Genomic DNA, 24,868 nt, shown 5'->3' with positions numbered 1-24,868 from the left:
TTTGCTAATAATTATCATCACCCGAAATGAATGCACCTTCATTAGCGTATATAAAAAGGATTTGATCTTGAAGTCGTGGCCTCCAAGAACACGAACGCCTGCATGATGTCGGAGACCGTGCCAAAGCATGCTTGACCACGATTTGCTTTGCAAGCAGCGCGCTACCTAGATGGAATGCGTGCCCAGCTCACGTCTCTTTACCGGCCAGTTGTGCGTGAAACTCGTCTCTTCCAGGCTCCAAGAAATATTCATAGCTCGCTGCATGGTTCAAAACCGAACCAGAACGACACAATGGTCCATTTAACGGACCGAACGCCATACGGGGCGAGCGCGTTAAGGACATTAATCTGGCACACAAGCCGACCGGGCGCAATTGCTCCGGCTCTAGCAGGAAGGAATGTATTGCACGGTCATTAAAAGAGAGCACTGCATCGATAACGTGTGCCTGGCATAGAACGAACGCGGATGCAGCTCGGAACTGATTTGTGTAAATTGGTGCTCCAAAGTGGGCGTTTCCGATTCGAAGGCCATAGCGCGAACACGACTATTGAGAATGCTGCATGCCAGGGCGGCGTTACATCTATGCATAGAGCCGCGGTACTGTCGGTTGTGCAGTATATTTGAAGCTGGAGAATTTCTCTGCGGAAGTGTTGAGCGAGCTTACCAAGGTGCACATTGTTACTAGGCGGCATATGACGCATAAATAGTAAAGCCGAGGGCTTTTGAGGAACTAAACGATATGCAAATTATGCGGGGCTACATTTAGAATGCAGATGTTTTTATTCAGAGCTTTAGGTTAGTTGCATAAAAAACAGGAGCTGGTCTCACAGCGATTTCAAGTTCCTTGTATGAGAGAGTGAACGTTCGGAAATACAAAACATCTGCAATCTGTATATCTTAGTGCGGACATCTCTTCTGTGATTTCAGTGCATATTTTAACGCTTTTCTTCATGATTGATGATAGTATAGAGATGGTCTGGCAAAACGAAAACGTCTTCACTACTTGAATTTTGCATATTTTACAAATCTACACATTGAAGGACGTCGGCATCAGTTAGAACGTGGCTCCTTTGGGTTGACCAATGCCTCATGGCATTGATAAACCCAATGGAGCCACGTTCACGTTCAAACAACGCATTGTCTTTTTGTATACCTTAAGAACACAACAGGTGTGATGTAACAAATGCTGCTACTGTAAAATAGAGATATGAATATTGAGATAGTGAAATTTGGACAGCAGAATGCTAAATAAGCGCTATAGTTAAATTAGTGCATGCTTTGAACTTAAACGAATATACTATTTTTGATCCTATTCATATAGTTAAGCATTGATTGATTTCGTGACGCTTATATCGCAAAGGTTTGAATTATACATGCTGCTCAGAAAAGTGACTGCTTTCGCTTAGCTCATTATCACTAAACAAGTTTGTATCTTTTTTGTTGTGTCTTCGAGTTTTGTATTCGGGAACGCGCTTTTGTCTTTCAATCATATTCTCAGACTTACGTTCTATTTGCTGCTAAGAAAAACCTTTTGTTCATGAACATTTGTTTCATATTCCCTTTTATTCACTCTGGTTTCGTTGTTTATTGTTGTATAAAGTGGCGTATAACTACATGAAATAGCACATTTCCTACGTGACTTCCCCCGGAAGCGAACTTTGATAATCACACTCTTGCGATGGTTAACGTGTGTTACACAGAGTATTTAGCGTAGTGGGACGAAATAACACGCAGTACATTTAGACCAAGAACACAGCGGAATAATTACATAGCATAGAATGGGTGAGCCAACGCCGAGCTGTACAGTAACCGAGAAGGCGTCGTAAATATGCTCCATGTAGTTGCTCCCTATGTACGCCGCCTTGCTTTCAACGTTGGCCTTGCGCCTGGCCCGGCAAAGCCCTCACTGCACTGTTTAAACTAAATATTATGCAAGCTACTCTGGCGCATGCGCTCTGGCCATCGTGCGCTTTCTCTATTCACGAAACTATGCGGCGCGTCGTTAAGCACGTTGTCCGAGCAGCGTCCGCTTGACCTTTCGGCACGCAGCTCGAACGGTGCTCGCTTGAAACACTGTTCTGGTCGCAGAACAACGGAAGTTGTGGCGAAAGAATGGCCTCACCAGATATAACGGTTGGGGTGTGAGCTGGTCGTCCAGCCTCTGTTTGGGGAGAGACCTATGAGACAGGAAGTGGGGACGACCGGAAGCATTTCGAGCGAAGTGAACCCCGCTCGAAAAAGGAAATTGCTGCGCTCTTCTAATACTGTGCTAGCCAAGAACCGTACATATATCTGCAGTATTGCAGGAGGCTTGTACCGAGCCGTTATTGGTATAGTGACTGCACGGAGACGCCGTTCGGGAATTGGCAAAAGTAAAGCGCCGTGACAATCTATGGTACCGTTGCTTGATAATGTATAGTCATTTCACAACTCGCAATGGCTTTGAAGTGCGTTGCAGTTGCGACAGCTCTCAGACGACATCACTTCTGTCTCCAGGAGCTTTTATCCATTATTTGATAGAACGGGGATTGTCGTGGTAATGGCCTCCTTGTAGGTTCCTACACTTGATTGCCAAAAGCTTCTATCGTCCACACTAAAAGAAACCTGGAGGACAAAATATTGAGGACAAAATAAAGCGCCCAATACCAAGCAGATAGTGGTGTAAATTATAGAGCAAAAAGGGGTAGCCGATATTGTAGCTGACATTAACCCTTAGACTGCCACTCCCGAGTACACTCGTTTTGTCTTTTCAGCGCATTCCCTGCCTCTCAAGAAGCAACTCACGATAAAATGAACATTGTGTACCTGTTGTATTATCTATTGAGGGGTCATAAAAACACCTAAAAAATTTGTAGTATATGGTGGAGCAATTGCCTCGGTGCTCTGTTGTCCGGTCTCAGCAGGACAGCCATGACAAACCAGTGTGGCAGCTCCGTCTGTACCTTGACAGACGAAGGGATTTGTAAGCTGTTGATCAATTCGGTGTCAGAAGAAAGTGACAATGAAGAAAAAGTTTATATGTGGCATACAATGTCCACTAAGCCAGCACGCGAAAAATCCCAGCCGTCAAACGGTTAAAAAGGAAAAATAGACCTGGGCTAATATCTAGCTAATGAGTATGACGGATAATCGGGGGTCTATTGGAGTTACAGAATGGGGGCCAAGGGACGGGAAGCGCAGTCAAGGACGGCAGAGATTTAGGTAGTGGGATAGAACAAGGAAGTTTGCAGGCATAACATGGAATCAGCTAGCGCAAGAGAGTGGTACTTAGAGGTGGGGGAGGGCTTTGTTCTGCATTAGGCATAGATAAGGTGATGATGATGATGTGTTTTGTGAAACTCACCGGATAAAGCAGGAAAGAGATGACGCCGTATTTACAGTGTAGAATGGGGATTCCGAACCGTGATATATAGTGTGTGTTTCAATACTTAAGCTATATGTAAGGAGTCTATAGATATATACTGTGTGTGTTTGAATAGTAAAGCTATGTAAGGAGTCGTTTCTCTATCGAACTGCTGTGGACAGTTTAGCCTTCGTGTGGTCGAATGTTTGTGTCTTCCTGTGTCCAGTAAAGACGCCCCCCCCCCCCCCCCCCCCACACACACACACACACACACACACACACTTACGCACACACTACCAGAGTACACAATGCCGGTTTAATTGGCCATTTGCTGTTGCAACATTCCGATTCTTCCATCTATTGCCGAAGCACCCGAAGAGAGATTCGCGACACTTTCTCGACTGCAGCGTGTTCGGGCACGTTGCTTCATCTTGCTAGGAGCCTCCTACGCAGACCACGAACTAACGCATCCGGAGCAGCGCCTCCTTTCTGCGCAACTGCTGGGGGTCGTGCCTTTCACTACGCCGACCACAATGCACGCGAGAGACGACGCAACGCGCTCACACGCAAAAGAAGAACCACGGCGGAGCGTTTTTGTCGTCCTGCGACAGAATGTAACCAGCGGGATCTTTTGTGTCGCACTTCCCTTGCTCGTGTGGTGCCGAGACCGAGATCCTTTGCACGATGCGCCTTGAGCTGCTTCGTCGAAGAGCTCGGCTGTCCTTTGTACGCATCTCCCTTGCAGGTCATGCTTGGCTGTCCGCGCTGGGCTTGCGCTTGCATCTATCGCGAGTCCAGGTGTGGAGGAGAACGGGATGTCTTCGCTCTTGAAAGCGAGGCCAGAACATCGTGAGCTTGTCGGTTGCACCCTCGTCTCGTGGTCCCGGGCGTGCGTAGCTTAACGAGGAGAAATGCGGGACAGCGCTTGACGCGCTGCCGCAATGGTTTTCGGCGATAACCTTGTTAACCGCAACGTGGTTAGATGCGGTTCGCCAGGGAGCCATGCTCCGGGTCGACGCCGTAACAAACTGTGTTAGTACGCACGTTGCCTCCGAGTGCGAGCTGACCGCTTTCATTTAGTAAACCACGACACTGTTAGCTCAATCTGAGAGTGACATAAACTTGCAGCCGGTGGCTTTTAACCTGACGTAGAGCAGGACTGGCATAGGCTTTGCTGGAGAAGCCTCTTTGTGCTCTTACTGCTTGCTGGAGTAGTACAGAGAGTTTGTTCACCTGGGAAAAGGTTATATGCTTCCTCGTATTTGTTTGCGAAGGATATGCAACGATATAGGGTTTTTTGTACAACTGCACTTACGTATAGCGCGCGTAAACAAAAGGGCCGGCTTGCGGCTGTAGGTAATATGCAGGGTGCGGCGAAAACACACATGCGTATATTTTCAGCCCCTTCACCAAATCACGCTTGTACCACATTGTATCACATAGTCGTGATGAATGGACACTTTCTACTGTCTCTCACTCATGCATATACAAAGAGCACAGATGAAATACTACAGCGCCATACGATTACTCACTGACATCATAATCGGTGTTCAGCATATGCGTAGCTTAGTGATAAGCGTTATTCGCGGGAACTCGCGGTAACTCGCCTGCTGCTCCCCTTGGCTTCGAAACAGACTCGACCACGGCAACACGTTGAATGTTTGTCCCAAATTGGAGTGAGTACACCCATGTATGGCAAAATTAATGAACACGCCACGCGCAGCTGGCTCCCTCTATGGCAAAGTAATGATAGCACCGTGGCGACGGTATACCGCAAGCATGCTTTTCCTGCCAATCAGTCCGTGGGCACAACAGATAAAGACAATCGATGAGTTTCCACTCAGCAATCGTACAATTTTGCATGGCAGGGCTTGTTACTTCACGTGGCTGTTGTCCAGACAAGCTGTCTAGAAAGTAGCCAGCATATTAAGTGACGACGTCGTCAGAAAAAAAGCTGAATTTATGGGTGGCCGTAAAGTGAAGGGCGTGATGGAGGCACGCAATAACGGAAGATACTGAACCAATCAAACTTTTGAATTTGAGCAAAAGGACCAGGCAATTTAATGATCGTGATGTAAACGAGAGTTGGTTCGTGCCTGTGATACTTCCAGTGATAACGAAAAATACAGAGGGCGCGCAGTTGAGCGAACATGCAGCAAACATGACGGCACGTCATGTAACCACTCAGATGCACTAAAAAATGGGCCGCGGCCCATTTTAAAGTCTTGTGCGGAGGACCTCGTAGAGACAAGTTGCGCAAGAATCTTCTACGCCGAGAATGGGTCATTCTGTTTACACTAACATGATAATAATCTTTTTATCATACGTGGCTGAGCTTAACTGTAGAAAAGATATGGCACTTTGTCGGCCCCCAAAAAGGAAGGAAAGAACTACAGGAAGGACAATTACGAATCAAATTAAAGCCAAGAAAAGTCGGCCCAACACGTGATCATGTCGGGGCATGTATTAGTGTCTTCCACCGCCGTGCTAGCCATGCTTAGCGCACGCTCTTCCGAAAAGACAACTGGCAAGAAAGCAATGTGCGGCTGCCGCCCTGGAACGTTGCAATGAAGACGATATATGCAGACCCTGCAATAAACGACCGAAACTGCTCAAGCATGTCGGAAGAAAATGTGCACGGAGTGGTTGGCAAAGCACCCGAGCAAGCTCGTGTTGATTAATACCTATTCGAAACTAAGCACATCATGCTGCACCCGCCGAGCACAGGGCCATGTGCTTGGCCGGCTTTTTGAGAAAACAAAACGTGAAAGTAGTGGCTTCATGGAGAGTACGCTTCCTAAGGCTGGCTGTGTGACGTAATGCTCTCTCCTAGCTTGTTTCCCTCCTCCACGGTCGGCCCCAACCACTGACGTCATAATCTGACTTGCTTATACTTCCACTCAAGCCACGATAGGAATCCCAAGCCGTAGTTGTCATTCTAAACGATAGAAGATAGACAAGTGTTCATTGAAATCATAACAGGCTAAGTGGGAGGAAGTTGTAGTGGAGCACAAAAGTTGGCGAAGACGGTCAGTGGCAGTGAAGATATGTGAGGTCGCGTGGCAGCGAGCAAAGCATTTAATCACCGTACCCGCTCATCAAGCATCGGTGGCCTTTGTGCTTAGAATCGGCATCTTCGTCCGCAGTGCAATTCAGCTGCAGTAGTTTAGTGCCCAACGAAAGATGAAATCTAATGAAAAGACTTCATCCTAATGAAAACAGGAGTCCCCCAGCCAATGAAAAAAAAAAAAAGCACTCCGCAGAAACGACTTTAGCATACGTTTGACATCGACTTAATAGGCCCTCGCAGCAGATGGTCACAAATGCATTGTTACAATTGTTAAGGGCAACAAACCTGTCGAAGCAACTTCAGCGCTGACAAGTGTACCAGGGTTAACTGTTATCTGGTTCTGTGAATGGATGTGCTTGCCTGTATGTGCTGTCTCTCTCTCTGTCTATTTCTTTCTTTTTTTTCTGCTTCCCCTTCCCCGCCGCCAGTGCAAGGTTGCAAGCAGAATTTGTTGTTCTCTTTAACTTGCCTGCCTTTCTGATTTCTTTCGTCTATCTTTTGAAACCGAAAGCCGAAGGCGCTGCGAAAACACTGTTCGTCTTATAAATATTCATAACGATGTTCGAAGCCATCTTCGGAGCATCTTTCCCTTTTTCTACGAGGGAACGCGTCTCCGCTGTGTACAACTCGTGTTAGGACAGAATGATACAGCTCCACTTAGGCATTTCACAGACACAATGATGAAAAATGCGTTCATTTTCATAATAGATGCCCTGCCGCGTTATCCCAGGGCCTAATTCATTCCGCTGTTGAGCACGAGGTCGGGGGTTCGACTCCCAGCCGCAGCGTGCGCATTCCAGTGCGAGCGGAATGATAAAACGCTTTTGCAGTGAGTTTTTTTTATTGAGCGGTAAATGTCACGAGTCATTCAGCAAAATAATCTAACGAGAAAAAGCAGAAGTCCGCCAAGAAGCAGAAGGGTTGATGAGATACAAGAATTACGCAGAGGGCACTGTAAATCACGGGATTACTTGAAAAATGGCGAAGACAAGGATTTACCTCTGCGTACTGCGTGCAACATCTACTCTTCTCACAAGAACCGCAAATAACGCGCAACAATGTTTCGCGCATTTTGGCATTTTCCCCAGCAAAGCGAATTCGAAGTTGGCAGCGCATCTTTGGTTTTGGACAGCAGTCCTGTGCTCAGACAGAGCGATTGCCGGAACTGACTGACAGGTTCTCTCTCTCTTTTGATGTATACATAATAGTAACAGCAGTGTTACGTCTTCTCTCTAAACGTTGCGTTACAACGTGTCGTTTCGCCACTTGACGCAGACTGCCGCTGCGAAAAAAGGACGAAATTGACGCAGAAGGAACCAAAATAAACTGAAACAAGGGTAGCAAAGAAGCAAAGCTAAGTATGGCAAAACGCTTAGCGGCCGCAGACGGTCGAAAGAGCAAGCCCCCGGGAGACCTCAGGAAGGGCCCAGCAAAGGCGGAAGACAGCTGTCTCTCTGCGGACGCATCTCCGAGAGGAAAGCAGTCAACGACGACGCTCCGGAGAGTGCGTTAACCTTGACGCCATGCCGTCGCCGAAGCCAAAGACGAGCCTCCTTCGTCGGGTCTTCTCGCCTTCGAAGCGCCCCGGAAAAAGGAGGCGGACAGCTCGCCGACCGTGAAAGAAGCACGCGGCCACATTTCGCAACGCTTCCTACGGTCCTTGCCTCTTTGCTCGTCTGATCTGCGTTCCTGCCACTGTCGTTGATTTTCAACAGCGGAGCTGTTTAAGCTTGACAAACTTCCGGTGTGCAACGCTAGAACTGGTTGAGCGAGGAGGAGCCACGCCTCTCGCGAGCATAGCGCGCGCTATGCTCGCGATAGAGGAGCCTGGACATTGACGTCATAGCTGCGCCGAGAAGAGGTGTTCAGCAGAGTCATGTGACCGCGCTAATGAAAGCGTGCGCGCGGCGACGCACGGGCATTTCTCTGCTCTACCGAGATATGGCACGACCTAAGCGCATCTTGACGCCGGAAGAAGAGGCTACCCGAAGAGAGAAGCGCCTTCAAGCCACGCGGGAAAGGAATCGCTGTCTTCGTGCCGATCCAGCCTACCTCACCAACAAAGCCGCCGATATGCGACGTCGCCGAGCCGATCCGGAATACCGAGAACGCGAGAATCAAGCCAAGCGTCAACGACCAGCCTTGCCATGATAGCCTAGCCATTCCCTGATAGCCCAACCTTGCCCAGAAAAAGCCAAGTTAAGCCACGTTAAGGCTACATCAACTAGTTGCTATGGAACGTCGCCCAGCTACGCTGTTTCTTCAGACTTGGCACCATTAGTGTCAAGATGGCCGCATTTTTTCAGTATCTCGGCAGGTACAACAATAATAATTAGAAAAACAGAGAGAGAGAGAGAGAGAAAAAAAAGGAAAGAACAGGCGCTATCTCGGCAGGTACAACAATAATAATTAGAAAAACAGAGAGAGAGAGAGAGAGAAAAAAAAGGAAAGAACAGCAAGTCGCAGGCTGAACGCGGACGGGAAAGCTTGAAAGGCCCGGAAGGGTCGACTTGTAGTATTCTTTCGTTTATTTAGAACTCCATCAGGACCTCTTGCCCCTGGGAAACGCTTTAGTCCTCCAGATAACCTAATTTCGGTGGGCGTCTTCAGCTTGACATTGATTTCCGGGGGTTTAGGTTGCCTGCCCGTAATCTGGGTTCATATACACGAGATGTTTCTTGCGTAAGAGATTTCGTAATTGACCGGGGTTTGGGAACCCATCATTTAGGACAGTGTTAGGCGCGATAAGATGACTGTCGCGGCGATAGCGACTTGTGGACGGGGCTTACTTAAGTGAAGACTAGCGAAGACGATCCATGTTCATTGTTTTGATGAGCAATATTATAGTTATCGTCTCATTTAGAAGGAGGGCGTACGGGCTGCTGTAACAATGCATACTTGTTAATAATGCCCTGAAGTGACGTAGAACAAGAAACCATTAAAATCTCTCTCTCTCTCTCTCTCTCTCTCTCTATATATATATATATATATATATATATATATATATATATATATATATGATGCAACGCAGCTTCGAACTGGTGCTGCTTTTCACTGCTTTCGCGGCAGTTTGCTGTTTCGTCTATGTATTCGGATAATGCGGATGCGCTGTATATAGCACTGTCAATTAACTAAAGTAAGTGTATTGCGTTCTTTGATTGAAGCTAACGCGACAGGCCCGGTTGTCGCCACTAGCACTCAGTGTGGCAGCCAACTTGTCTGGCGCGACTGTAATGAGGTAACGCCAATATCAATACAACGATACATCAAGCCCTCCATGTCCGTATTTCTTCCATTTGTCTCTCAATCCTTCGTCCACGCACTCCCGTTTCACCACTATGGCAGTTCAGTGCAGCAATCGTAACACTGCTTGGTTAAACTGCTTGCTCTCCGACAGCCCTGCTTTCCCTCTGTGGTGTCGACAAGGCTGCACGCATTTGTAGCGATGCAATGCGAGCGTGCGTTTGCTTGCGCATTAGTTTTCGATCGACGTCTGCCGCACTTGCTCGGAATTTCAACACGAAATCCGGAATAAAGCACATGCCCGCGTCTCGTAATAGTTTTGTGATGGTCGGAAAACGTATCTGGGTCGTTCGAAGTAACGGAGCAAACAAATTTCCGAGATCAAGGAACTGCAAAGAAAAAAAAAGGGATAAAATAAAGGAAATAAGCGGGCCTATTGAATTTTTCTGCCAGCCCACAAGCTGCTCGACCGCGGGGCGTTTTGCGCTTTGCCTTTTGTCTTCTGAGCCGAGACTGTTTAGATGCAAATTTCTGGCGTGAACTGTGTTCGGGCCACGCAGGTACACGCGAAGACAAGAAGTGCCCCCCCCCCCCCCCTTTTTTTTTTATTCCTTCTTGCCAGCCTGTGTTAAGTGTTCGCGTTCTACCGGGTAACAGAAGAAAAGACCTCCGAAGACTGCGCGTTGGCTTGTATAGATTTTTTTTGTGTGTTCTGTTTGTGCCATCTCAGCTATCGACAGTATTTTCAGAACCTCTACTGTTGGTGCCAGTTTTGCTTCTGTATTTGAAGGGTGTGCATCTTGGATCGTCGCACGGATGTTCTCTGCTTGAGCTACGACCGCCTTCCGATCTTGCGCGATTCGATGGCTTCTACAATCAAGACATCCAGGGGGAGTTGCCGCTCGAATGGGAGGAATATTTCATCGCCTAGCCGACTTGATTCAGACAGTTGGCGACTTGAGGGAGGTCGGGGGCGTTGAAGAAGGAAAGACAACGACACAAACTTTCACAATCGCCTATTTGTGCAGCTGCCTCTGACAGAGACAAACAGCCAGGCAGGACCTGCGAAACTCTTGGGTCATTGAAATCTATAGGTAGGAGAACACAGGCAAAGTGAAACGACCGTGACGTCGCATACGAACATACACGCTGAGTCAGAGATCGCGGCCCTGTGGTTGGTCCAGACTGGCGACGATAACGGTTTCAGCACTGCTTGTTTGCTTCATAAATTTTTGTTGTTTCTCTCTGCTTCTCTTGCTCCCCTTCTTATATAGGTTCTGTCTCAAATTCAAACGCTGCAATGTTCCAGAGGGAATAGGCCCATAGCCGGGTGCTAAGAGGCAAGAATAAAAGGAAAGGCAAGCGAAGTGAAAGACAAATGAACAAAGGAATGAGGCTCTGGTCATGACGTGTCGTGTGTAGTTCTAGACGTGGATGGTAAATCTCTGGGCGGTAATAACTAAAGGCGTCCTAAACAAAAGCGAGAAAATTTAGAACATGTCACAAATTTAGAAATGTCTGCAGTAGCTCGAGTCTAGTGTCGATATCTTGTGAGAAATGATCCCCGGGAGAGTTAGTTTCAAGGCAATATCTCCAAAGGGATTACCTGAAAGTATTCTGCTTTGTCGGAAACATGGCAGGCACATCGACTTATGTTATAGATTGAGTTTTAGCACAGAAATAAGTTCTGATCATTCTACATTCCCCGCTTGTTGAGCTTTTCTTCGCCTTGTATGTTCTGCACTTTCGAATGTCGTGGGGGAGAGAAACTTGGTCGCATTTATTGGTTGTGAAGTATATATATTTTTTCAACCATATAAAACAGGCTCAAAGAAATTTGGGCTGCTGTTACGGTACCTGAAATCTGTCACGTCTCTGTGGTCATTTGTAGAGCTCGTGCCGTTTTCGAGTGCACGAGGAAGTAGTGCTCTTTCGCTCCTCTTTCTTCTCTCATTTCGTCCTTATATCCCCTCTTCTCCAGTGCAGGGTAGCAAACCGGACGTGCGTCGGGTTAAACTCCCTGTCCTGTCTTGCTTCTCTCTCTTTCTGTGACTGGCGCGAAAAGTGGCCCGCAAGAGAGCTTCGTCGCACAACGGAACCGGAACAACTAGGGTTGCGCGATTGTAACCTTCCGTGGTGCTGCATAATTCTTCTTAGTGGCACGCACGCACACAATCAGCTGAGAAACTTTCCGTGCACGACTCACGTGTACTGACCAACGTATTCGACAGATGAACATGCTACGTGAAATATTGAGTGCTCTTGTAATTACCAATAGCCCCACCAGAGTGAAATAGACTGATAAAATTATGTTTGTAAAGAGAAAAGTTTATGTGTCTTATCATGCCCTGCTAACTATTAATAATTAAGTGAAATAATCTATAGACTAGCAGCATGTTTGTTATCGAAAGGGCGAATTGTAGGTAAGATGATCAGAGGACTAGGTTGGCACTGTTTTCGTTCGTTTCAGCAATAAACTTTGCCAACTGTTGAAACCTCTACAGTCTGATAATCATGCCTTCAGCTACGATTTCTTCCATTAAAGCTTGTAAAAATGTTCTTGCCTGCATTGAATATGATAACAGCGTTGTCTTCTCTTCGTGATGTCAGGATCTGCAGGTTGTCTGTAAAAATAGCGAGGGGAAGAAAAACAGAAAGGCTGGCTTAGCCTCTGCGTGCGCCGTGGCAAGTGACGCCATGTCAATGAAAGATGATGCGAATGAAGCACCGAGCTGGAATCAGCTGGTGAGCATTTCAATTGGGGTGATTAACGTCCCAAAACGGCACACATGGTCATCAGGAATGCCGCAATGGAAGGCTCCGGATTAATTTTCACCACCCGGGGGCTCATCGACGTGAACTCAAAGCACAGTACACGAAAGCTCTTGCACTCTGCGAACATCGGAATGCGGCGCGACGCGTCCTTGAGTCGAACCCGCGACCACTTGCTTAGCAGTGCAACGTCATATAGCCACTCAGCCACTGCGGCGGGTGTGGTTAAGGCTTCATCCATTTTTGCATATAAGTGAGATATCTCCTGCAGTACTCTGCATGAGTACGTGTGAATGAGATCTGGTTATGTCATTCGTCGAGTTTGTATTCTGGAACAACTTCTGAGAGAATAATTTTAGTTGTTGCAAAAGAAATTCGATTACGCCTAAGTTAGCAGATGAAACTGCTTGTAATTTGGACTCAAGGTCACTTTTGGTACGTTCGACGCGAGCGAGACCGAGACCCGACGCAATCCCGATCACGTGGCCTCTCAGCTTGCTCTGGGAGCAAGTGAACGTTCGGCTGGGGCGTGTTTTCCCTGGCTCGAATCTCGGGGGGTCTCGCATCGGTTCTAACCAGGTCGAAGTGTTTCAGAAACCAGTCGAATGTGTCAATGAGTTCTCACCGATACGTATCTTGGGTGCAGGCTCTTTAAGTCGTAATGATCAAGTGCAGGGGTCATTTGGCACAGTAGTCAATGACAGGGCAAGTAATTCTTCATCTTATATTGTGGTGAAGCACTCACTTCACGAACACTAATGGCGGAAAAAGGAAGGTAAACAAAAAGCAACAAAGCTACAGGCAATGTATTGTAGTCTACAAAAATGACAGTCTTCTTCGCTCGCTCTTATGAATCAATATTCGGGACATTAAGGTAAAAAAAAAGTGTGCTCCTTCTATAGCCTATGCATGACCACTCTTACTCGAGTTGTTGACCGGAGGTCTTTGCTTGGCCGCTCTTGGAGGCCATTAGAGGGCAGAAGTAATGTCAAACACTGGGGTTGAGAGTGCCGGCTGAAAGATGGGATAAAAGAAGCTGTAGGAAGCGGGACGAGACGGGACAACAATACTAATGACATAGCGCTCGCAGCGCAAGAGTACAGCGCATTTCGCATTGACGATGGAAGTCCCCTTCTTTCATTTCTGGAGCTCGTACTTGCGCTTACGCTGTCCTTTGGTTGGAAGTGTCGCGATTGAGGTCGTGGCGATTGTGCTGAAAGAAATTATAGTGCTCATTTTCGTATTTTCTTTCTTCTTTGCGAGTTCGTGGCTTTCTGCTTTTTCTTGACTTGAAAAAAAAAAAAAAAAAGCCCGCGCTAGTAACACTTTTGATTTGTTCTTTAAGCAGTGTTTGTATATACTCTTTTTCGCCGCGGTGTAGATCTGTCGAGTGGTGCCGGTGGTGACCCTGGTGGAAGTGGCTGAGTAATTTGCAGCTTGTTGTATAAGTTGAATTCAGATGTGTCTCGTTCCTCTATACTTCTGCGAGAAAGCGAACAGCATTGATGTCTCCTGCACGACCATGGTCCAACGTTTGATCAATCTTTTCTATATATCGATTGAGAGAGAGAACAAACGTATTTATTACGTAAATGAAGCTTTGGCGAGGCGTCCTCATTCCAGAATGCCTTGAGCTCGGGCCGCGTCCTGGGCCCTCGCCATCAGCCGTATGAACTATCGCGGGCTCTTTAATGTAGGGGAAACGCCAGGGTAGTACGCATCACCACGGAGCTGCCCGCATTAGAATGGTATGTGTGGTAGTTATATGTCATCAGAATAGTCTCTACAAATATCTATGCAATTGGAAATGCTGAGCTATTTTCAGGGTGAACTTTTGAGGCAGAGAGGGTCTGTGTGCGTAAGGTGGAGTGAATGAGGGTTGATAGTTTAAAATGACAGAGATGATATGCTCAATTGGGATTTTTTGAGACTGCATCTTTTTTCTTTTATTTAGAAAGGAGGCAGGATAGTCCCATGTTTCGTAGTATGCGGATGCCGTTTAGTCCAGCTCGAAACAAGTTTATCAGGCATTTTCTAGACAAGGCAAGAACACTTTTGCGCTTGCATGTACTTCATAAATGCGTATACTTGATTCGACATTTCCACCTCCCCTATTCTATTGCCGCTACCCTTCTCTTCATTTGTCTGGTTGTAATATTCAAAGACCCCCCCCCGTACAAACATGCTGGAAAGAAAATTCGGGCATCTCGTCTTCGTTTGCTTCTCATTGCTGTTTTTCTTTCTGTTAATGAATGAATAAGATAGGAAGTAACGAGCACATAGGGTGCGTAGCGTGACGCGCTCGTTCATTTGACCGGATTAAATTACGCTTATATTGGTAAAAAAGTTAAGCAAGTTCCACGCTTGTGAAATCTGATGAAACAGCGGAGCTTTGCAAGCGTGGTCGTATAGCGTAGCGGGTATGACACTCGCCTTCGGACCGTGAGTGCCCGGGTTGAAATCCGGCTCTCTCTCTCTCTTTCTTTTCTCTCTGTCTCTTTCTCTCTATCTGTGTTTCTCTTTCGTTCTCTCTTTCTTTTTTTCTCGCTCTCTGTGTCTCTCTCGCTCTCATTTTCTCTTTCTCTCTCCCATGCCAAGTTGTGTTACAATAGTCGGTACAACGCAATCATATGGTTCCCATAAATGCCTGTTCCGCAAGCGTGGGTGTATAGCCTAGCGGTTATGACGCTCACCTTCGGACCGTGGGTACCCGGGGTCGAATCCCACCTCACCAAGAAAGTTCATTTTGTTTTCTTTATTTCTCTCGCTCTCTGTCTCTATCTATTTCTTTCTCTCTCTGCACCTCCTCTCCTCCTACGCTCTGCTTTCATTCTCTCCGCTCATGATCTCCCAGCTCGGCGATGCTGCGCACGACAACGAGACCAACCTAGCGAGGCCTTAACAGCTCCGCTGGAAAATATTGACCATATGACGCGTACTGAGATCCGTTTGGCAGACATTGGCGGTTGTGTGACACGTTTAAATTATATCTCCTATTATTTAACTGGTCGCTTTCTTTTGTTAAATAAAGCCATACATAGGAAATGTAGATATGAATGTGTTCACTTAAACAACTCTGCATGGCTGCGTACGGCGAGTTGCTTAGAATTCAGCGTTCACCTCTGCTTTGCAGGCCTCATAAACGATATTGGTTATCAATACAAGACAAACGAAAAAAAAGCGTAATAAAAAAAAAAACTGAAACGCATACGCCTGTTAGCCTTTTTTTAATTTTTTATGAAACGTTCTCAAGCTGTCGGAAATGAGTAGAAAATATTTCTGGTTGAATCGGTAGAACGCGATCCAATAATCCTTCATAGTAAAAATTGCGCTAAGAGGTTAAAGTGACACTAGGATGACTCGGGACTACAGCCAAAGTACTGATTCACCAGTGATCTGGTGCAGTCCAGACTTCGAATAAAGTTATTCAGGACCTTAGGGCGATCACAGCCGTGACCCTTGGTGGAGGGGTGCACTGGCTCAGAAAAGTCAGTTAACTTCGGCTTAGTCAGTGACCCAAATCCTACTTCCAGCGACACACTATACCTCACCAAGCTAATGGTCGTCGAACACTTGACGACGTATTGCTACTCTTTGTTCTGATTACGCATCGATTCTTCTTTTTCGTTTTTTCCGAGAGACGACTGTTCTTTGCAGAAAAGTTACTCGTATGCGTGGCGGGCGAGATGAGATACCAGCAAAAAGACGCCGTGACCTCTGGCCACGAATGGCGCTCGAGGCGATCATTCGAGTGGCCCTGACGCGAAGCCGCGTCGTCGAGAGTTGACCTCGGCGCAAACGAGGTGCAGTGAAATACTCGCGGGCCCCGAGCAGGTGAATGCTCTCTCCGGGGAGGACACCTGCGGACACTGATTGCCCAGGCACGACAATGACCCCCATGCGAGGAAGGGGTCATGACGTGCATGAGCTAATCTCACACCCTTTGTTTCTCTGCTGCTGTAACGAACAACCAGAGCTGCATGACCATTCTTTTTACTGGGAAACTGATTGTGGAAACTGATTAAGAATTATGGACGCAAAAAAAGCACTTGTTTACGCACTGAGCCATTTCTGGGTTAGATTTCCGTACTTTCATGAAAGGCACACGCTCGAAGCGAAAACAAAAATATCGCTTATAATCCTACTCTAAAAAATTAACTCTTACGTGTTCTTTCGCTTTCCTTTCAGAAGAAGCAACGATTGGTTTCCTTGTTCAGCAAGATAAGAATTTGGAGTTGCCTCCAAAATAAAGAATGTTGCAGAAACTGTAAAAAAAAAAAGTATCTGGTCCCATGTTAACACAAACATTTCTTAACGCTAGAACTGGTCATAAAAGTAGATGCCATCGCTCCCTTGTATCGGAGGCGGTCCCTCGATGCCAAATTACTTTTCCGAACGAAAGCCATTATGAATTCCGCTTTGATCTGCAACCAAGCTCAAAGAATACTTATTCAGGTTGTAAACAAAGAACCAGTAACGTTTCGGAAAGCTGGTTTAAATCAAATTCTGACTCGGTTCGTGACAGCATTCCTTTTTAAAATGTCCATACAATGGCACCTTGTACAGCATTTGCCGAATACCTAACTGAAACGAACAGTAATAATAATGCACTGCCTTGTCAATCCGGTACACTAAGCAGTGTTTCGCAAGTGAGTGGAAGTGCTCGTGCCAGTTTCATAGTATATTGATGCATTTATTTGTTTCGTTGCTAAGCTCAAGCTGCATCCCATGATTGGCGAACAACTCGAACGCCATTGCTCCATTATTCGTCTGTCGATCCGCTGCTTCAGCAGTCTCCCTAGTCTACAGTTAAATTCTAATTTCGTTTACGACTTTTCAGTGCGTTTTGTACACAAGGAGCGCATAGAAAAAAAGATCCATATCGCAGAGCGTGCCCTGTAAATTGCTGCAACAGCTTGTGGGAGTTCATCATTCGATCCTGTCTTACAAAAGTGAAAGCTGAAAAAGGCAGATGCAAGAGCAAACCAGCTGCCATAATTGCTTTTATTTGATTTTCGCACTGAATGAAGTGTTGCGCTTTTTCGAGCCAGTTATTATTGAAGTTGGGATGGCTTCTCCATGGCAAACAAGAACGGCTGCGAAAACAACGTGCGCATGTAGAAGGCTCTCGCTCATCGATTTTGCTTCCCGTTGCTGCCGTGGTACCGTGCATGTCGTGTGGGATCAATAATATTGCAACCTGCTGCGCCGTTTCGAGTGTTGTGATAAGATGTGTATACAACAATTTATCATAGCCTGTACTGCAAAGCGTGCCGGAATCAAGCGCACTGTTTCAAGTGTCTATTTTTTTCCCGGTTGTCTGCCACGTGTTCTTTCTCCTTTGAAATGCGGTGCTAGATTGACTCAGCATACCACGAATGTTGAGTACACTGTATTCCGTATTTCAAACGAACTATCGATATTATTCCTACAAAAATGTAAACGCTAAGGATAAATACCTATGCGTTTTTGTGAAATCTAGATGATTACCCCGTTGATATTTATTCTTGAATGTGTATGTATGCATGTACGTATGTTTGTATGAATATATGTATTTGAAATGTAAATTGACATTGTGCGATAGTATTATAATACCCTAGACGTTATGTGATTAAATCGTAGCAAGCAGGGTACTCTGAATGCTTGGAGCTCAAACCAAACTACACTGCGTTTGTTTTGCTCTCATATCCGGGTCCTCGCTGTACACCTGGGGTACAATTCGGCATTCCAGTCAACGCAGGCGTGCGCCAGCAATTTATCGTGAGGGAATGTCGATCCCGCAGCATTGCGGGTTCGCCGCGCATTTCAGGGTTGATGGCACAGAATGCGCGCCACCGGTTGTTTATGCTCAGTCTACGGGTATAGAGAAAAGCGATCTCGTCGAGTAACGCCATTCTCGAGAAGGAATCGTGTTTATCGCAACATTTTTCGTGACTGGCATTTCATCTGTGGCCACGGAACACTATACTGGTTCTTTGGGAAAGTATGAGTAGAGCATCGAAGGATGTAGTGGTAGGCGCCGTACGCAAATATGCATAACAGATTCAAATTTAACTGTGTGCACCTGAAGCGTGGGTCATTTCGTTGAAATGACGGTGTTGACGTGAGTTCAGGCTTTAAGCTTGTGCTTCAGATCAGGCAGTTTCCCAATAACGCTGATTGACGACATGGCGTCGATCCGTATACTTTTTATTAGATAACGCCTCCAACGTTTTCGGCAACGCTTACCGGTTTCACCGTATTCTCAAACACATGCACTTGCGTTCGTGGTCGCAAATGCTTATGCATTTTATGCGATTATTGGGAACATGAAGAATGAAGAACCTCTGCGCTAAGACGTATTCAGGCACACTTGTTGCCGCTTAGCGTGCCTCTGATGAATATAGACGTCCAATGCTATGTTTCTTCACTGCCAGTAGTTTAGCTTTATACTTATGTTGCCTTGGAACGCAGAGTGACGAGCTTGCGTCTTGCGTTTGATTGCGTGCACCGTGAGGTGAACACACCACCTTATAGACATGTTGCTTACATAGATGTATCCATATCCATAATCTCCGGTTTCCGCTCAACATGCGGTTTTGATACAGAGAGCGAGAGAGAAAGAGGGTATAGCATGGTGACTACCCATGGCAGAAGAATAGTCCGGTGGGCTACTCTGGAAGTGGGGAAGTCGGAATTGAGGAAATAGGAAGGAAAAAAAAAGACGAGTATTGAAACAGGAATTGGCGAACGAGATTCTGAGACGGAACATGCCACTATCACAGTCTATCTCAGGAAGCCAACTAGCGGTCTAACTGCCTTTAACGCATACCTCCGTTGTAAAATAAATTGAATTCTGGGTTTTCGTGTGCTTAACCACGATCTGATTATGAGTATTAATCGAGTCCCGATTAATTATATGATTATATTATCAGGAATCCTTTACAGCAGCACCTAAATATAAGTGCACGAGCGTTTTTAGGTGCGCCCGCCGCGGCCTTGATGGAACCCGCGACCTACATCAATTGTGACAATTGTGTTCTCACGTAGAACGTGTCTGTGTCTGCGAAAACCTCGCGGAGCGTCCGAACTTACTATATAATGCATGGTTCAAATTTCCTGCTGAAGGCACCCTCTAATTTTCTTGTATGGCTTGCGGAAAAAATAAAATAGAAATACATGTAGCTTGATTAAAGAGTTACTGGCTTGTAAGAGGGTTGTAGATTGGTCGAAAAAGGTTGTCGCAGTTTCACCTGAAAGGTGAAGCATCAATTGCGATAGCAAATTTGTAGAGAGCTATACGGAGTAATGATATTAGCTTTATCAGCTGTATAAACTTGGACATGCAGCAGCACCGGCAACGCGCAGAACTGTTGTCGACGCCGTCGGCGTTTTGCCCGCGTTCGCTCAAAATGCGTGCGGCGTTGGTGACTGTTGCCGGAGCCTCTGATATAAATAGGCACTTGGTGCCGCAGCTAAACGTCGCCTGCCTTCCCTCCCCCTTCCTTCCCTCCCCCATGGCCTCTCGCGCATCGGAAGAAGGCGCGTTTGCTCCACATATATGGTGATTGTAAAGGAGGAAAGAGACGCCTACTTCTGCAGCCCTTAAGCAAGCACGGCGCGGAACGCGCGTTAGTTCTCCGCCGTGCGTTCACTCCCCGTGAAAGAGCGCGTCCCTCGCGCCCTTTCACTCGCACATACAGCGTTCGGCGGCGCGCGGTCACGATTTCATCTCCATTGACGTCATACGGAACCTCACGGCGACGGCGACGGCGACGGCAGAAATCTGCTTTTGAGTGTCCATATAATTGCTATCGCAATAAAATTATTTGTTTGTCTTTTTTTTGTTCTTGCAGCGGTGCCGTGTCCACCCCCGGCCGTGCCCTTATATGCCACAGTGAGTTTCACAAGCGGCGAGCTCTCACCGGGCACAGTAGCCACCTACACATGTGATCCGGGTTACGAACTGTTTGGGTAAGTCCTCGTCCAGGAATTCTACCTAGCCTAAAGCTGTCTAATGATGGCATGCTGTGGCACGGTGGTTTGACACCGGCATAAGGCGCCACGTTTGTTTTTCCTTTCGAACAGTATGGCTTGCCAAAAGTTACGGCTCTACAATGTCTGCTATGAGCACAATGCTTACATCTGCTGCAGTGCACCATAGTAGTTACGCTAATGTCCCCATTGACGTATACGATGCAATATACAGAGCGAAGCCACGCAAACGCTTTTTAGACGCAACGTACTAGTCAGTGTGTTCAAAGCAGCAATTAACTTGAGAACTTGAACTTGAAAGGTATAAGACGTCTTCATGATAAGTTTCCTTGCGGGGCAATAAATAAAGAACACCTTATGTGTTTTCTTTGTTTGCATTTTCAGCTTTGTCCTCTCTGTTTACTTCATGTGTAAGTGCATAGTTCCTTCATATCTCAATGTACAAATGCGACGGTGTTCAAGCAGCACCTGAAATTGAGGACAGTGGCAGAATAAATCCTCGATTTTCTCTTTCCTGCCGCAGACATCACACGCAAGACTAGCTGTTGGTGAATGAAGTGTAATCCGCTGGCTGAGAAGACTGTGTCGATACTTTTGTGTTTCTTGAGGGCAACTGGCCTGGGTGAACGCCTTTGACTTGGCGATGCCCTCCGCGCGCTTGCGCGAACTCACAGCATCTTTCACTCCTTCCTCTCTCTCTAATATATTTTATGCTAACGCATTATATGGCTCATCAGGCGGAAAACGCGGTTTTGGCTTGACCACGTCCAAAATGTCTAAGTGAGCCGATCGAGGCATTTGATGACGTCAATTTAGGTAAAGTTACTTAAGGGATGTTTAATTGAGATATAGTTCACTATGGCACTCGAATCCACGACCATTGGTGGAAGTCGAAGCCATTACCGTGGGTGTTAAGACGAAGTTAATTAGGATATACCTAATCAAGGCATATGTTTAATTAAGATAGTTAATTACGGCACTCTAACCCACGATCATTGGTGGGAGTCGAACCCAGGAACTGTACTGTTAATTAAGGCGAAGTAAATAAAGCATAGTTAATTAAGATATAGTTAATTAAGGCACTCGAACCCACGACCTTTGGTGGGAGTTGAATCCTCTACCTTTGGTGGTCTCAATACTTTTGCATTCATCCACGTAGGAATAGCCAAGCGCCTCTTAAATTTTGATTCCCCCTTTTTTTTCGGCCCCCAGCGTAGGGTAGCCAACCAGTCACTCTCCTGGCTAACCTACCTGCCTTCTCCCTTTCTTTCCTCCTCCTCTACCTCAATGAACAAGCAGATAAGTGTTTTCAAGAAATGAAATCTGATCAGCAATCTCCAGTTGCTTTTTGCAGATTGGATATATTTTTTTTACGCGATAGCGTTAAGGGCCCCGTGTCGCAGAAAAGCCGGCGTCGGCGTGGATGTCGGCGTCCGTGGCGGAGAAAATCATCCCCAACCACCCCGAGCCCCGATCGCGCATGCCTTCCGCGTGGCGCAAATGTGTTAGTGAAGGAGAAAATCATCTCGAACCACCCCGACCGCGCAGGCCCTCCGCGTGGCGCAAAATGTTAGTGATCAAAAATTGAATGTCCCACAGTGAAATCTGTCAGAAAAAATTGCAGGACGCTTAAGCTTCGCATTTAAGAGTAGAACGCGAAAGCGTTATCGAGACCCTATCGCATAGCATCGTTCTCATACGGCAAGTAGGCTCCATTCACTGCAACACTGAACGTAGGAAAGCCAGCTTACAATGACCAAGCTTACACCGATCCCCTTAAAACCGGCTTCACTTTTAAACAGAAATGCAGTGCTGGAAAGACGTTTTTCCAGGGGCAATATATATATATATATATATATATATATATATATATATATATATATATGAAAGTCAGAAGCACAACTTCGCGGTTATCTTAGGTTTAATATTTTCCCAACAGTTTCGGTCGGTGGACCGACCTTTTTCAAGGGATGTGGACCGACCGACCTTTTTCAAGGGATATATATATATATATATATATATATATATATATACATATTAAAATTTTATATTAAAATGTGAAGGTCTTAGCACCTTTTTTATTGTTTTATTGTTTGATATTGCCCCGACGCGCGCGCGTGTCCAAAACGAATTAGCAGGCGAAGTCCCAATTTGACCTGCCTAGGATGCGAGCGCCATCTGGATATCATTTTCACAAGTAACCAAACGCGCGGCTGTAGGTCTGGTAGAAATGCTGGAAAAGGGGTTTGTGTTTGAGTTTCCTCGTAGCAGAATTAGGTTTTCTCGTACATTCAAATTACAATCCGAAGCCGATTGGCAAACAATCCGATGGCGAATCGACGCCGAATGGTAAAGTCGTACTTTACCATTTTTCTGACGGATTTCACTGTGAGAAATTCAATTTTTGTTCACCAAAACCTTGTCCCACGTGGAGGGCCTGCGCGGTTGGCGTGGTTGGGGATGATTTTCTCCGCCACCCGCCGACATCGCACGCCGATGCCAGTTGCCGACGCCGGATTTTCTGCGACACGGGGCCCTTAACGCTGTCGCCCTAAAATGGTAAAGTACGACTTAACCACAACCTACAGACATGGTGGCGTCGGATCGTAATTTGAATGTACGAGAAAACATAATTGTGTTACGAGGAAACTGAAACACAAACCCCTTTTCCAGCATTTCTACCATACGAACAGCGGCGCGCTCGGATAGGTTAGTTGCGAAATTCATATCCAGATGGCGCTCGCATCCTCGCCAGGTCAAAAGGGGACTTTGCCTGCCTAATGCGTTTTGGACACGCGCGAACGTCGGGGCAACAGCAAACAGTTATTAAAATAATGGAAAAGGGGCTAGGGCCCTCACATTTTAATATAAAACGGCTTATATTGCCCCTGGAAAATCGTCTTCCCAGCAATGCATTTCTGTTTAAGAGTGAAGCCTACTTTAAGGGGATCTGTGTAAGCTTGGTCTTTGTAAGCTGGCTTTCCCACGTTCTGTGTTGCAGTGAAGAGTACTCAAAGAAAAAATGCGATGCAAACGGGGCCCGATAACGCTATCGCGTTCCACTCTTAAAGGCGAAGCTTAAGCGTCCTCCAATTTTTTTGTCGTCTTTCAATGAACGGATCGAGCAGCCGGCGCCGTCACCTATCAGATAAGTATTGTATCAGCTGCTAGATATACAAAATCACAGTAAAACTGCTGAAGAAGTGCCTGATTTCATCTTTAACGCAATGATAAGTCGGAGCTCTTGCGCTTTTCCGTGGTTTTTAAAGGCGAAGATGAGTATTACCAACACTACCTAGATAGCACAAGGCCTACAAAGTCCGATCCATGACGTCATGCTAACTGGCCCGACTGGCACAGAATTTAATGGGGATGCTCCGGCGTAAGCAAGTGATTTTGACGTCACCGCTTTCGTCACCCCAGCCTTGGCAAGGATAGTTTCGGGCCAGGTAACATGATGTCATAGATCGGAGTGCATAGGCCTGTGCTATCTAGGTGGTGTTGGTATTACCCACTCATAGGCTACTCTATCCTACTAGCATGGACGTTGAAACTTGTTGCTAGGAATTTTTCTTTTGTAATCGGATTTCCATGGCAATCAGCCCATAGTTGCTTTTTGTATGCACAGACTAGCCTAAACGATACTGATGAAAGCTCGTGTGTTTAGAAGGTAATGAATGAGAAAACTTTGCATTGTGCAAAGCAAACTCTGTGCAGTTACTAATCCCAAAGGAAGCATAGGTGCAAGTGGCTGCACTGCGTTCCAGAGGAGGGATGAAACTTGTTCGCCCAACTTTTGTTCCCAGTGGAGCGTGAAGCTAATACGTCAATTATACGAGCACTCAGTTAGCGGCCTCTAGGTAGGGTGATTAGGGATCCGGAAATTCTATCCGTGCCGCAGAACACGATTGGCTAAACGATTGAGTACGCTGGGGCTTAACATTCGCAAAGCTATGCTTTGAAACACTGAAATGGGAAGCCATAACGCGGCTAATGCATTTACGTTATTTATTCTCGACAGTACCCGATTCTTAATCGAGGTAGTGTGCAAGTGAGGGCTTCATTCGCTGAATAGGCTACTTTTACGTCAATCGTTAGGCGTGATGATGCATTCATTGAAGAAACCATCAATAACACGCACAAAATCAACCCACGGAAAGGTTGAAATCAATACCGGAAGGCCCTCCTGGTGCGTTGTTAAACTGACGCTGGTCGGAAAACGCTAGCTATAACAAAAACGTCCTTATGAGTGGGAAAGGTGACACTTAGCATCCATTTAAAAGTAGCAACAAGACTTCAACAAACTTCGCGCTCAATTGGGGTTGCTTAAATGTTTTACTTCGTAAATGTGTTTCCGCTTTGGCAATTTCCTCAGAAATGAGTTGCTTCGTAAAAATGAAACAGTTGTTCATATTTCAATTAGCTACGTCACCAACTGGAAATCGCCTGATTGCCAGAGATGCTGG

At 46.3% G+C, this 24,868-nt stretch overlaps 1 protein-coding gene across 1 annotated transcript in view; it reads left to right on the top strand.

Annotated features, from left to right (window-relative positions):
• Positions 1 to 24,868, top strand: part of LOC119431175 (sushi, von Willebrand factor type A, EGF and pentraxin domain-containing protein 1) — a 225,565-nt gene that overhangs the window by 127,673 nt on the left and 73,024 nt on the right. Inside the window, exon 2 of the mRNA XM_037698651.2 lies at positions 20,264 to 20,381. Coding sequence (XP_037554579.1) covers positions 20,264 to 20,381 — 118 coding nt within the window. The remainder of the gene's footprint in view (positions 1 to 20,263; positions 20,382 to 24,868) is intronic.

The sequence above is a fragment of the Dermacentor silvarum genome, chromosome 10 (genome assembly GCF_013339745.2).
Source record: "Dermacentor silvarum isolate Dsil-2018 chromosome 10, BIME_Dsil_1.4, whole genome shotgun sequence".
In the NCBI taxonomy this organism is placed as follows: domain Eukaryota; kingdom Metazoa; phylum Arthropoda; class Arachnida; order Ixodida; family Ixodidae; genus Dermacentor; species Dermacentor silvarum.
Note: the sequence above shows the minus strand (reverse complement) of the source record. Positions and strands in the feature narration are given on the sequence as shown.